Here is a 14009-nt window from a genome sequence, read left to right as displayed (position 1 = left end):
CTAACATTAGTCTGTTATGCTGGTAATTCATCTTTAGGTAGGCATAGATTTCTGCATCAAATTGCAAAGAATAGGCAATAGTTTTGTTTTGTTTTTAAATAAAACTTAAAAGCACTCATTACAGCTTGCTGGTTGTACTAGAGGAAGTCATTAGACTTTATTCCTTGGGGACTATAAATGAACAAGTTGTTCTCACCCCCAGATTTTCATGTACTGAAACTTGACCACAACCTTTTGGCTTTAGATTGCGCTGTTCTGGCTACCCATCCAGCTTCATTTTCAACCTGCGGTGCAGTCCAGTCCAGTTCAGTACATCTGAGCAACTGCTGTCATCACTGCTGGACATGGGTAACCAATGACAGCCATGAAACTAGCAGAGAAGTTTGTTGTAGATGTGAAAAGTTCTTGTTACTGCTACATGGATTGATATTTATATAGCGTTTTATAGCTTAACAGAGCAGTCAAAGCACTTTTTAAATACAATCCACATTCACCCTTTCACACATTCATACAGCATCTTATTTTATACTTTCAATAACCTTCTAACTACCTTACACACTCACACTCCAGTGTATCGCAGGCTTTTGGGGGTTCAGTATCTTTCAACATGTGGGCTGAAGGAGCCAGGGATTGACCCGCTGACCTTCCCATTGGTAGATTACATCCTCTACAGTAGATACTAGCTGTCCTCCTTTGTTAGGCGAGAAACTCAAATCAAACATTAGCCATAGTTGTTGTTTAGTCTGCGTATTGTTAGATGTCTGGAGGTCCGCATGTCTAATCTGCTACCATAAGAAATTGCAACAATGTTGGAAATAAAAAAGCATATTTATGCACGTTTCGTGTGTTAGAGTCATGACTTTCAGTGAGGAGGAAGAGGGTGACATTTGATCCAGATACAGGTTGCATGGTCTCTTCCACCTGTGCTTTCATTTCTTTGATCAAGGAGACTCCTTCTTAGATTATAAAACTTAGGTATTTTCCTTCTTCATATCTTGAGTTTGAAGGTGCAGACAAAAATTTAAAATTGCCTCCGCTGCAAATGAACAGTTGGTATGATGCTCCATTTCTGAAGGAAAAGACTTTTTCGCCGTTTATTTCTGAATACCGTATATTTTTTTTTCTCTGTGAAATAACCTCAAAAAACAACTACCTTTACCCTTAAAATATGACAAAATTTGATCTGTACCCTGCCTCTTGCCCTGTGACAGCTGGAATAGGCTCCAGCACCCCCCACAACCCTGAAAAGGATAAGCGGCAACGAATGGATGGATAAATGAATGGGTCTCAGTGAGAATCGGCTGGTGTGAAATGCGTGGCAATACATCCAATAGTTGTTCAGATATCACATTGTGAAGTGAGTTGACCACTTGGCAGCTGTTATAGCTCACCAAAACCACAAGTACATTATAGATGCTGGTCTCAAATTATATGTGTGGAATACTAGTATAATACTAATAGTGGTGGAAACTCATAGAAAACACATGCAAGACAATTCTTTTGTTCGCCTTTCTACTATTTTTAAAAAAAGGCAAATATTTCTGGCAGAAAAATGATTTTGGTTTAGAAACTCAACAAATCCACTCATATTGTTTTCTAGAGCGATATTGGTGCCCATAAGCGACTCTTACATAGCCGTCTGCATTGACAAGGTACTGCTGGTGCCGCTTTGCTTCAAGCACATCTTTCATTTGCTTCCCCCTCTGCTCATGAGTTCCCCCCCTTCATATTTCTGGCACCATTCAAGTGACAGAACAGTGTCTGAATCTACTCAGTAGCATGCAGTGCTCATGCTGGGCTATTACACTGGCTCCCATGGAGTCAGAAGTTACTGTAGACTGAAAGAAAGCTAACATGGTCTGTGTTCAGTGAGTGCAGTGACAGGGATAGCTTGTCTGTGTTAAAGAGGTGGGAGTCATGGAGTGGTTAAATAGGTGTATGGATATTTATTAACCATACTCACCAGGTTCAGGTTCTTTTGTCTGCCTCCTATCATCTCCATTTAGCAAGGAGCAATCTAATTTAAACATGATAATATCAAAGCTGCCTTTTGCTAAATGGAAAAAGCAACTCATGTGAAAGAAAATATGTTGAGCATGACATTAAAATGATCTTATTTGGAGCTAAAAGGACAGGAAGTGCTGGTTTCTGGGATTAAAAAGTCATCTTTTGTGTGTCTCCGTGGGCGTGTTTCTTTCCTCTTTGGTTTTTTTGTGTCCCTGTGTGACTCGCCACATAAGAATGTGATTGGTCACTTCATAGAAAGGCTTTAGATCTGGGGACTTGAACTCAGAAGGCCTGCGCAGTCATTCATCCATGCCAGTAATAGGCTAACACCTTAGCACCGGGGATCTAAAATCAGATTTCGGCAGCCCCCTTGGCCCTGCGCCTGATGTAAGGGGTCATTGTAACAAGCGGAAATCAGCAGTTCGCCATCCTTTGTAGTCACATTAAACTCCCAAATTAAATGTATTCCAAACAGTGTTTCTGTGCCAGGACACGTGTTCCTTAATTTTGGCATTCAGCTGTATTTAAAGCTGTATGTGCACCCATGCATATGTGCTCTAGAGTGTGTAGCTGCATGTGTGTGTGCAAGCCTCAGTGTGGATGTTTTTCAGCTCCATTCGCAAGCTTGTATTACAGCTGTGTAAGAGTGAGGGCAGGGCAGTACTTGGGTCAAAAAGCACTGCTGTAGCTCAAGGCTATGCAGTCCACTCATAAAGACTGGAGGGGAAAAGGCCAGTTTGCACTAGTAGGCACACAGAGAGGCACATACACATTTGTGTATCTGTCAAACATGCAGCAACGAATGGAAAAAAAAAAGGTATTGTTGGTTTAATTTCCAAGTCAGTTCCTTTTCTTTTTTTTATGTTGTTTTTCTTGCTTGTTTCTTTTTCTCCCTCCAGACTATTTTTACATCTGCTACTCTTGCTTATTCCCCTCCTCCCCTTCTCTCCTTTCCATCTCTCTGTCTTATCACACTTGTTCTCTCTTTCAGAGTTGGCCTGCTTCAAAGTTGGTGTGCAGCGTATTTTTGTGTCACCTCAAGGACTCATCACACACACGCCACACGTACACTTGAAAATACACTCATAAATACAGTGTCCACAGCTGCACATATGCTTTGACAAGGATATACACACACAATATATCACTCACATGCGCATACACACATATCTAAGCTAGTTTCTGAGCACCCTGAGGAGGTAGCCACTGTTCAGAACTTGTTTGTCACACCCTCGCACTTGTGCTTCGCTCACAGCGTGGCCCAGTTCAACATGGCACAGCATGACATGGCACACCACGGCTCAGCGCCGCATGCGATATGCCAACTTAACACAATAATGTTCAGATAACACCAGACCCCTGCCTGGAGCGCCTCAGTTTGGCGAAACACACCGCTGTAACAGCTGGTCTGTACGCAGAGAGACAGATAAGAACCACAGGCCAATGTGCTGAGCTCTGGCATATGGATTGATGCTATTGAACTATTTTGAACCAGTGCTGACAAGTGTCACAGTGCTGTGACGAATCCATTTCTGACATGTGCCTGATTCTGGGTTGATTTAGAATCCAAACTTTAGATTTAATATTCTAGAAAAACGACATGTTGCTCATACACGACGACCAAAGATTAATTGAATTAAAGGGATGCTTTTCATTAACACACATGAACATGTTTAAATGTCTACATATTTACTGGCAACCTATCCAGGATGTACTAGTCCTTTCAGCAATATGCCAGCTTAACACAGATAACACCAGGCCCCCGCCTGGAGCCACTCAGTTTAGCGAAACACACCGCCGTAACGTCTGGTCTGTACACAGAGAGACAGATAAGAACCAGACCTATGTGTTGAGCTCTGGCATATGGACTGATGATATTAAACTATTTTGAACAAGTGCTGACAACTATCATAGTGCGCATGTTTAAATGGCAACCTGTGCAGGGTGAACCAGTCCTCCTTCCTCGCGTCAGTGCCTGACCCCACAACCCTGAATTGTATAATGGATGGATGGATGTTTTTTCCATTGGTTGGTTATTGCTCAATTGATCAAATATAACATTATGATCACTGACAGGTGATGTTAATAACACTAATTATTTCTTCACCTGCTATAAGGTGGGATATATTAGGGAGCAAATGAACATTTTGACCTCAAAGTTAATGTGTTAGTAGCAGAACAAATGGGCAAGTGTAAGGATTTGAGTAAGTTTGACAAGGGCCAAACAGTGATGTTAGATAGCTGAGTCAGAGCGTGTCCAAACTGCAACTCTTGTGGGGTGTTACCGGTCTGCAGTGGTCAGTATCTATCAAAAGCTGTCCAAGGAAGGAACATTGGTGAACCACTCACAGAGTTATGGACACCCAAGGCTCACTGATGCCTGTGGGGTCTTATCCAACAGAAGAGCTACTGTAGCTCAAAATGCTGGTTCAGTAGAAGAGTGTCAGAATACACAGTGCATTGCAGTTTTTTGCATATGGGGCTGCATAACTGCAAACTAGTCTGAGTACCTGTGCTGACCCCTGTCCACCGAAAAGTCCTAACAAAGGGCATGTAAGCATCAGAAGTGGACTACGTAGCAATGGAAGCAGGTGGCCTGGTCTGATCAATCGCGTTTTCCTTTTTTTTACATGTCGATGGCCGGGCGTGTGTTAGTCACTTACACTTACAGCATAGTACACCTCGCACCAGGATGTACTATGCTTTGGGCAGTGCTCTGCTGGGAAACCTTGGGTCCTGCCATCCATGTGTTACTCCTACCTAACCATTGTTGCAGACCATGCACACCCTTTCATGGAAATAGTATTCCCCGATGGCTCTGGCCTCTTTCAGCACAATAATGCCCCCTGCCACAAAGCAAAACTGGCTCATAAATGGTTTAAGGAACACAGCAATGAGTTTGAGGTGCTGACTTGGCCTCCAGATTCCCAGATCTCAATCCAATCGAGCATCTGTGAAATGTGCTGGACACCTCGAAATTTACAAGACTTACTGTATGTGTTACTAACACCTTGGCGTTAGATATCATAGCACATCTTGTGTGATCTAGTGGAGTCCATGCCTCAATGACCATTGCTGTTTTGGCAGCAAAGGGGAACCGACACAATATTAGGCAGGTGGTCATAATGTTGTGCCTGATCGGTGTGTATTGCTATTTGGTGTAGTCTGTTTTTAGATAGGATAGTTTCTCCTTACATGTATAATTGATATTAATAATCTCAATCTACTATATAATTAGTAACTGCACTCTAAAATAAATGTAGTGAAAGCTTCTCAAAATGTAGTGGAATAGAAGTAGAAAGTAGCATGCTGCTAGAATCACTGCTATAGAGAGAGGAGGGCGGCTGTCTGTAACAGCGCTTTCTAGAATCTGGCAAAGCTGGAAATTGATAACAAATTAGGCTCACAGTTAGTCTTCACACATTGCTTTCATTTTAAAATGTTTCTGGCAACTCATTTTAGCCTTGCAAGAGAGCTGTGGCTGTGTAAAACAAGCCAAAAGTGGATGTTAGAGTAGAAAAGATCACTTTAGTACGAGCTGGTAGGGCAATGTGTGTTATTAACCCACAAAATTTTATAGTTATAGTAATTAGAGCAGTTGTTAACTCTAGAAGAAGTTGTGCTTGACTTCACCTGAGCTCAAGGTCTCCAATACATCGGTGTATCTTTGCAGTGTGTAGGTGTGTGTGTGAGTGGAGAGGCTGCACAAAGAACACACAGATAACTGACAGTGCCATTGTCATGGATGTTGTGTTGCAGACCTTTGTTGGGGGGGAAATAAGATGCTGCTCAGGCTGGCTTTTCTAGTCTTTCTTTTGCATGTGCTCCTAAAAACACATTCACGGTTCAAACAATATTGTTCCTTACTTGTAACTGTGAGTGAAAGGCTTACCTTTCATATCACCATGGCCTTCCTCCACCGTGGTGAAGCTAAGAACCTGTTCTTTCTTGCAGTACATCAAACTGATTTTACTTATTTTCATATGAAACTTTTTCTTGGTTTAAAAACAAACAAAACCTAATTTTACATCCATTTACAGCCCACTTTGAACTTGAGTGGACCGGACGAGTGAACCTCCACTTTCTCATATCTCAATATAAGATAAAGAAGTGCAATTTCAACAGTGCATCTTAGTTTTTCTACATGATGAATGGGTAAAGTTACAGTGTTGCATGTTTTTGTTTTATAAAACAACAAAGTGTAAAATTTCTAGTAGACATTGAAAAACAGGAACTTTTCTGTCATTGAACTATTTAACTCAGGGGTGTCAAACTCCAGGCCTCGAGGGCCGGTGTCCTGCAGGTTTTAGATATCGACCTGGGTCAACACACATGAATCAAATGATTAGTTCATTACCAGGCCTCTGGAGAACTTCAAGACATGTTGAGGAGGTAATTTAGCCATTTAAATCAGTCGTGTTGGATCAAGGACGCATCTAAAACCTGCAGGACACTGGCCCTTGAGGCCTGGAGTTTGACACCCCTGATTTAACTAATACCTACACCACCAATTACTTTGGTGTAGTATGAATATCTGTGGGGGAGGTCTTTATCTGCAGGAAAAGCTGTAAAACATATAGAAACACAGGGTTTTATGTTTTACACACCTGATTTAGAGTATACACCCACTGTACACTTTATTAGGTACACCTTGCTAGTACTGGGTTGTAACCCTTTAGCCTTCATAGCTGTATTAATTCATCATTTATTCAACAAGCTGCTGGAAACATTCCTCACACATTTTGGTCATTTTTGACATGACAACATCAGACAGTTGCTGCAGATTTGTGGGCTGCATATCCACGACGTGAATCTTCTATTCTACCACTTCCCAAACGTGCTCTATTGGATTGAGATTTGCTAACTGTTGAGGCCTGAGTGTAGTGTCATGTCTCATTGGCATGTTGAGTAAACAAGTTTCGGATGATTTTACCTTTGTGACACGATGTGTATCCTGCTGGACGCAGCAGTTATAAGATGGGCACACTGTGGTCATAAAGGGATGAACATGGTCGGCAAAAACGCAGAGACAGGCTGTGGTGTTTCACTGATGCTTAATTGGTGCTAAGGGGGCCAGAGTGTGCTGAGAAAGTCTCCCTTACCTCAATTACACTACCAGTAGCCTGAGCTGTTGATAAAGGCACATGGATTAATGTTTAATGGTGTTCATGCTAAATTGTGACCCTGTCATCTGAATGTTGCAGCAGAAATCAAAACTCATTAAACCAGGAGATACTTTTCAAATCTTTTTAGTCTTGGTGAGCCTGTGTGAATTGTAGTCTCAGTCTCCTTTTCTTAGCTGACAGTGGTTACACCCGGTGTGGTCTTCTGCTGCTCTACTCCATGTGTTGTGCAATCAGAGATGCTCTTCTGTATATCTAGGTTTTAATGAGTGGTTGTTTGACTTACTACTGCCTTCCTATCAGCTTAGAGCAGTCTGACCATTCTCCTCTAGTATCAACAGGGCTTTTTTGCCCAGAGAACTGATTTTCACTGAATATTTAACTTTAAAAAACAATATTTTCTGTAAACACTAGAGAGGGATCTGTGTGAAAATCCCAGTAGAGCAACAGTTTCTGAAATATTTGGGGCAGCACGTCTGGCACCAACGTTCAAAGTCACTTTAATCACCTTTCTTCCTCATTCTGATGCTCGCTTTGAACTTCACTGGATTGACCTGACCATGCCTACGCACCTCAAAGTACTGACTTGAGTACAGTTATGTATAACAAGGTTTGGGACAACTATGTTTTAAAATGTTTGGTAAAAAATAATGAAGTGATTTATAGTCAGTAAATTAGGTGAGCATTTCCTGAGGTTTTCCTCACTCTTGACTTTTATCTAAGGATAATCGTGATCTTTCCCAAAATCATTAGAAAGCATAGAATAGCATTAGTCATCATTATTCAAACAAATGAAATATGTTTTCAGCAAACAGGTGTTTTACTTTCATTAAAAACCACCCGTGGGTGCTCTGTTGGCCTCGGCTGTTAAGCTAAAGCCCGTGAACCACAATGTCCCAAAAGGTTTCACGATATGTTAATAAAAGAAATGTAAAAACGCCACAGAAGAACCTGAATGCTGAAAAATGGGAATATGTAAATGTAATTTCTGGAAGACTTGGTTGGACCTCCAGCTTATTCCTCCTCTTCACCCCAGCTGATCAGTGATCAATGAGTCAATCAAATCACAGAAAATCTACGTTATTACGGTTACTGTTATAGTGTCTCTGTGGATGGATTATTGTTTTACATGATTTTAAAAGCTCATTTGTTGAAGTTTGATATTTTTAGTGCTTTTTTTCCTTGAAGTGTGAATTAGACGCATTAAATTCTTCTTTCTCGCTTTCATAATGCTGCAAATCATAATAATAAAACTGTATCAAAATGAACTTTGAAGAAATAAGTCTGACTGCAAGGGGTGCATAGATTCTGTCTGAAAATGTAATTGGCACAGCTGTAAAATTGCTTCAGCCGCATCATTGCCCTCCTGGAAATGAACACAGTCACGGTCTTTAGATGTGGTGGGGATCAAAGACAGATACACATTTATGAATATTATGTAGATTTATGAAAATTTAATTAATAAAGAGTAATTGCCCAAAAAGTCAAAGTCAGCTGAGTCCTTAATAACACATTAAATCAAGTAATTAAGGAAGGCAATAGCCTTAAAATCCATTAAATAGACTGACATGTAGAGAGACAGATGCAAGCAGGATTAGGGGTGAAAAGTTAGTAACCTGCAGAAGCCTGGAAATTCAAGCGTTCACCGCTAATACCAACATTATCCAGGTCCTTTTAGCACTAAGCCTCGACTCCAGTAAAAGTGTCTGCTGGACTTCAAACCACACTCTGGCTGCTGTAATTAGTGAGATTGCAGGGGATTCACATAAGTAGGCCAACTTTTTAAAATCTCCTGTCGTCTCCTTTCCAGTGGACGGAGCGATCCACCGCGCTGCTGGTCCCATGCTAAAAAAGGAGTGTGCTTCGCTCAACGGCTGTAAGACAGGAGAGGCCAAGATTACCTGCGGCTACCGCCTTCCTGCAAAGTGTGAGTATAAAGTGTTTGTGTAACTTCTAGCAGCTCCGGTGAGGCTGCTTCCATGTGTTTCTGCTGGACAGCTTCCAGGTGTGAATGTGTGGGGAAAGTGTAACAGGGATGCAGGATGATGTGGAAAAAGAGTTGCACTGTTGAGTCTTTCTAGAAAAACGAAGGTTAAACTGCTTCATGAATTTAAAAAATGGCTTTTAATAAGGAATTGGTGCTGTCTTAATATCAACAATTTCCTCTTTTAACGAATTAGTTTAAATAACTTGTGCATTTTTTTCTCTTAGAGAGGTCTTAAAGTAGCTCAGTTTCCCCTCTTTACCTCAAACCCGAGCAGCAGCACAAACTCGGATGTATCACTGAGTTCCATTTATAGCAGAGTAAATGGAACTCAATTATTAAGTGGCACTCCACTGCTGCTTGTGTAATGTGATGAAACTGTAGGGTCAACATGACAGGAGGCACTTTTCTAGGTGTTCTCCTCCAACTTTCTTCATATCTACAAGACATTTAATTAAGTAGGAGATCAGAACTCTGCATTTACATAAATCACAAAAGCTGACAGTCACTTTATTTTATTTTAGCCATTTAATTTTATTTTAAAAACCCTGAAAAACACAGTTATTGGGACATAAATAAGCCTCTAACTATAATATATTTATTTCTGTTATTTTTTTTGCTATAAAAATACTCCCTTAAAGTTTGGAGCCAGTCCTAATATCTTTATATTTTAAGCAAACCTTTGTGGGGATACAGTATATAAGCCAAAAATCTGAGTTTCTATCATTTTAACAAGCTTGATCGTCAACACAGCCTGAACTGTCTTAGACGAGCTTTTTTGTGATAGCTTGAAGTACGGTACTGTGCAAAAGTCTTGAGCCACACCACCCCTTTCTTTATATTTTCCTTCCAAGGAGCCAGACTTTCTCTGTTTCTCTGGGCTTTCTGAAGTTCTTTTTACACTTTTTCACCACTAATTTTTGGTTTTCATGGGAATTTTTGCTTTTTTGGTAAACCAAATTGACCCATAAACCATTCAAGAATAAAAAAGGAGCACCTATCTTACGCGTTGTCCACATATGACAGACCATTTTAAATGGTATCTTTAGGCACTTTGTTACAAGCAACCTGTCAAAAAAAGCATAATTTGTTCCCATTTCTTTAGTTGAATTTGAGGAATAATGCAGACTATAAAACAGCTTGACAGACATAAAATAATGTTTTTGCACCAACAAGGTGATTCCCAAGAGCTATTAACTGAAAACGTGGCATATCTCAGAATGTGTCCTTATAAAATGAGGAAAAATGGACAAGTGGAGGACAAAAGAAGAAGTGTCAGGTCTAAAAAAAATATCCACAGCAGATGAAAAGTATCTGAAAGTCATGTTCTTAAGAAAGTCCTGACACAGGACCTGAGAGACGCATCTGGCCTTCAGCTGATGTGTCTACTGAGGTCTTACTGAGATGAAATTATTAGCATAACAGAGAAGACAATAAGAAAACAGACATATAGTTAAGGGACAAGAATAAATCTTGCTAAATTAAAGATCATTTTATGGAAGTTTTTACTAAAAAAAATATAGAAAAAGTTTGTTGATCGGTGGTCAACAGCATCTTCAAACATTGAAGATATATACTATACTGTACATGTTTCAGGCTACTGCGTGCATTTAGATATAACCACATACTGTACAATAAACACATGAAATATTACATTTTGTTTCACAAGAGAACATTTCTTTGCACAGATCAATTTACATGCATACACAGTGCATCATTACCAAGAGGACCAGTCACAGTTGCTCGTATCTTTCTGTCTGGTTACATTTCTGCGAGGCGGAGCAGGGTAATTTGATATAGAGTTATTGGCTCGCTGAAAAACCCAGGCGATTCAGGTGATCTCCAATAATCTCTCTCTAATATTCTTGCCTGATCAAATCACAGCCTTGAATGTTAAAAATGGCAAAAAAAATTGATGGATTATTTCTCGGTTTAGTGCACGTTTAGTGTGTTAGCATTGCTTAGCTAATAATTGGGCTTTTTGCCTCAAAGCCAAACATATTTACCTTCTTCTGGCTTTAGATCAAGGAGTGTTTTTGGGCCATTTTGCTCACAAATGTCAAGAGGTTTACCGGCCACTATAGACAAACATTCATTTAGTTGTTTTCTAGGTTGGCTCACCTGTTCTTTTTAGAGTCCTGCCTCTTTACCAGTCTTGCATCTTTATCAGCTTAACTGCTTGAAACACCAAAAAACCACAAGTGAAACTCAGATTGGCAACTAATTGGCTAATATCAGCTCTGCGTGGGACTATAGTGCTAAAGGTTTATGCAAAAGATGACAAAAACTAAAAGTGTGGCAAAGAGAGGTAACTGTAATACCTTCATTATTCTAAATGGGATATTTTAAAGGAGAACTCCGCTGATTTTTATCACAGTCTGTTCACAGCTTTGGGGGACTACTGCTAAATATGGAGAGAAGGTTGGATGTGTTTGTGGCTCAGGAGTGAGCTGAGGAAAATCTGATAAACTATCTTATAGTGATGACATCACTTGAGGCAATTTAGATTGAGGTAGGGGGGGAAATGAAAGACATCTGGGGGTGTGGAGCTGCAAAGGAGCATGACACTAATAGGTATGGAAATAATGCAGTAGCCAAGCTTTGAGCATTATAACGGCCACCCAGGTGTGAGCGTGCGTCGGTGTTTTTTTTCCGAGTGAGATTAAAGCAGCACTGAGGCTGTGTGATATCAGCTTCTGGTTCTACTGAGAGTTTAAGTTCACAGTGGCAGAGAAAAGGAAAGAAGAGAGGGGGGAAAAAAGGAGAAGAAGCGCTGATAAAGGCGAGCTCAAGGCAGAATGGAGCGCAGGAGTAGGAAAGATAGATAAGGAAAGAGTTGGAGAGAGGAAGAAATAAATGAAGCGGCGTAGAGGAGAGGAGAGATGTGAGAGGAGCTGAAGACTGAAGGGAATTAGGGGGAGATGAGTTCTTACATTGTCTGTTCTCCTTTGTTGGTTCACTTGTTTAACTTTGAGGATGTTAGCTGTCATTTTTGTGTGCGTGTTAGCGGATGCTTGGCTGCTTGTCACTGGGTTTTTTATGAGTGCATATTTATGTGCAATTGTGTGCATTTGTTTTGCTCTCCTGTACTTAGTCATACAGCCTGTTTCACAGGCTGCGTTCGCTCATGTGTTGGTGGATACGCTGTGCCAGTGCAGTATATCCTTGCATGCGGTGGGGTCTGCCTGTCAGGTCCTATCAGTCTGGTACCTGTAACTCTGTCAGCATGAGATCTGTGTGACTGACAACTTTCTGACTCACTGACTCACTGACTAACCATGTGTGGGTGTGTGTGCGCGCACATCCACGCACACACCTTCTCGGTGTTGCACTTATGTGTGCGTGGCCTTTACCCAGCATGTGGTAAGGAGGCTGGTTCTCCCCTCCCAGACAAAATATTAAGTCCTGAGAATAATTCAACGTGCGTCTGCTCCAATGCTTAAACACTCACAACAGGGCTTGATTACCTCTCAGCAGGAGGGCGAGCGAGTCAAGACAGCAACAACAGAGGGAAAGCAAAGGAGGGATGACAAAGCAGGCAGAGGAATGCGTGAAGGCAGAGGAACAGCTGAAGAGAGAGAAATGAAAATGAAACTCGACAGGAGAGAGGCAGAAAGGTTGAGAGATGGGCTCGGTCTCAAAGGCAGCACTTTGATCTTGATTTGTATGGGCTTGCCACCAGATGTGGGATTTCAAGAGCATCTGACTCACAAGTTGCCAAATGGTCCAGAAGACCTGCTGTCAGCCCTCTATGCAGAGTGTCCATCGATGATCCCGCAGCCACTTAGCCATCAGCAGCCTGGTATCGTAACCTAGCAACACCCAGAGTGCATGCCACACTACTGCTGCTGTTTAGCAACAGTTGCGTGCAATTCGGGGAAGCTGATAAATGACAGCTGGACCAGGTCGGAGTCAAATCTCAGCCAAAATGTAAAGGCAGTTAAATCAGAAACTGTCAGCTTTGAGGCATATGAGCCACTGTAATTAGGACTCGATTAGGAGAGGAGCCTCCTGTTTGTGTGCGCTGCTCACTTGTGAGCCCGTTAGATGCTGTAAGATGCTTCTGCACATGTGTAGGTGTGTGCAAATGTTTTTTTTTCCTCTCTTTTTTCTTTTGCCTTTTTCTTCTATTTATTTATTTTATTTTTTTTGCAGTTGCCAGACAAGGGAGCCTGGGCCAGCGTGTTGTCTGGGCGACTCATGGCCCTGAGCTCACCTGTGTACCGATAAACACAGCTGTAACCCTGCTAACTTGTTCCCCAGCCAGCTCTACTCCCACTGCTAAACACACAGAGATACAGCACTGGGGACAGAAGGTGCAGGAGGGTGGGTCAAAAGATAACACAACTGGCAACTTCCCCGTTAGAAAAAGCACCCCTTGGCTTTAGTGATGTCAATAAAGAGAGCTAGAGGCTCAGACAGCAGGGGTTTTGGGCACATTTAACCCTGATTCACTCCTGTCAACCTTTGGAGGAGAAAACTGCTCTGAGACTCACAGACACCGATGTTCAGCCCAGATTATCTGGTAAAGTGGAGGGTTTTTACAGAACCACTCTTAAACCTCCCAAATTGTTTGCAGATTAAAAAAATAAACATTTTTGACATTTGGAGTTAAGATCTGGATGATTATGAAATTACAAAACAAGACTCCAAATAAAGACAACAAGCAGCCAGCTCTACTGCCTAATAGCTTTCTGTGAATGTAATGTAGCGCAGTCTGGGCAGCAGAGTAATACAATTTGAAAGGGGAAAAATATATAAAAATGTCAGACTGTGGAAAATCACCAAATAGTTTAATGACCCAGGCTGAAAGCAAACAGCTGTGCAGGTGAAGAGTAATATCAGCGCCTTTTACCTACCTGTAAACATCAGTCTGAGCACAGCATACTTATCTG

At 41.3% G+C, this 14009-nt stretch overlaps 1 protein-coding gene across 1 annotated transcript in view; it reads left to right on the top strand.

Annotated features, from left to right (window-relative positions):
- macrod1 (mono-ADP ribosylhydrolase 1) overlaps nt 1–14009 on the top strand; it is a 148942-nt gene that overhangs the window by 90500 nt on the left and 44433 nt on the right. Inside the window, exon 5 of the mRNA XM_080901673.1 lies at nt 8941–9057. Within this exon, the coding sequence (XP_080757799.1) occupies nt 8941–9057 (117 nt within the window). The remainder of the gene's footprint in view (nt 1–8940; nt 9058–14009) is intronic.

Source organism: Rhamphochromis sp. 'chilingali' (assembly GCF_963969265.1).
Source record: "Rhamphochromis sp. 'chilingali' genome assembly, chromosome: 13".
Classification (NCBI taxonomy): Eukaryota; Metazoa; Chordata; class Actinopteri; order Cichliformes; family Cichlidae; genus Rhamphochromis; species Rhamphochromis sp. 'chilingali'.
Note: the sequence above shows the minus strand (reverse complement) of the source record. Positions and strands in the feature narration are given on the sequence as shown.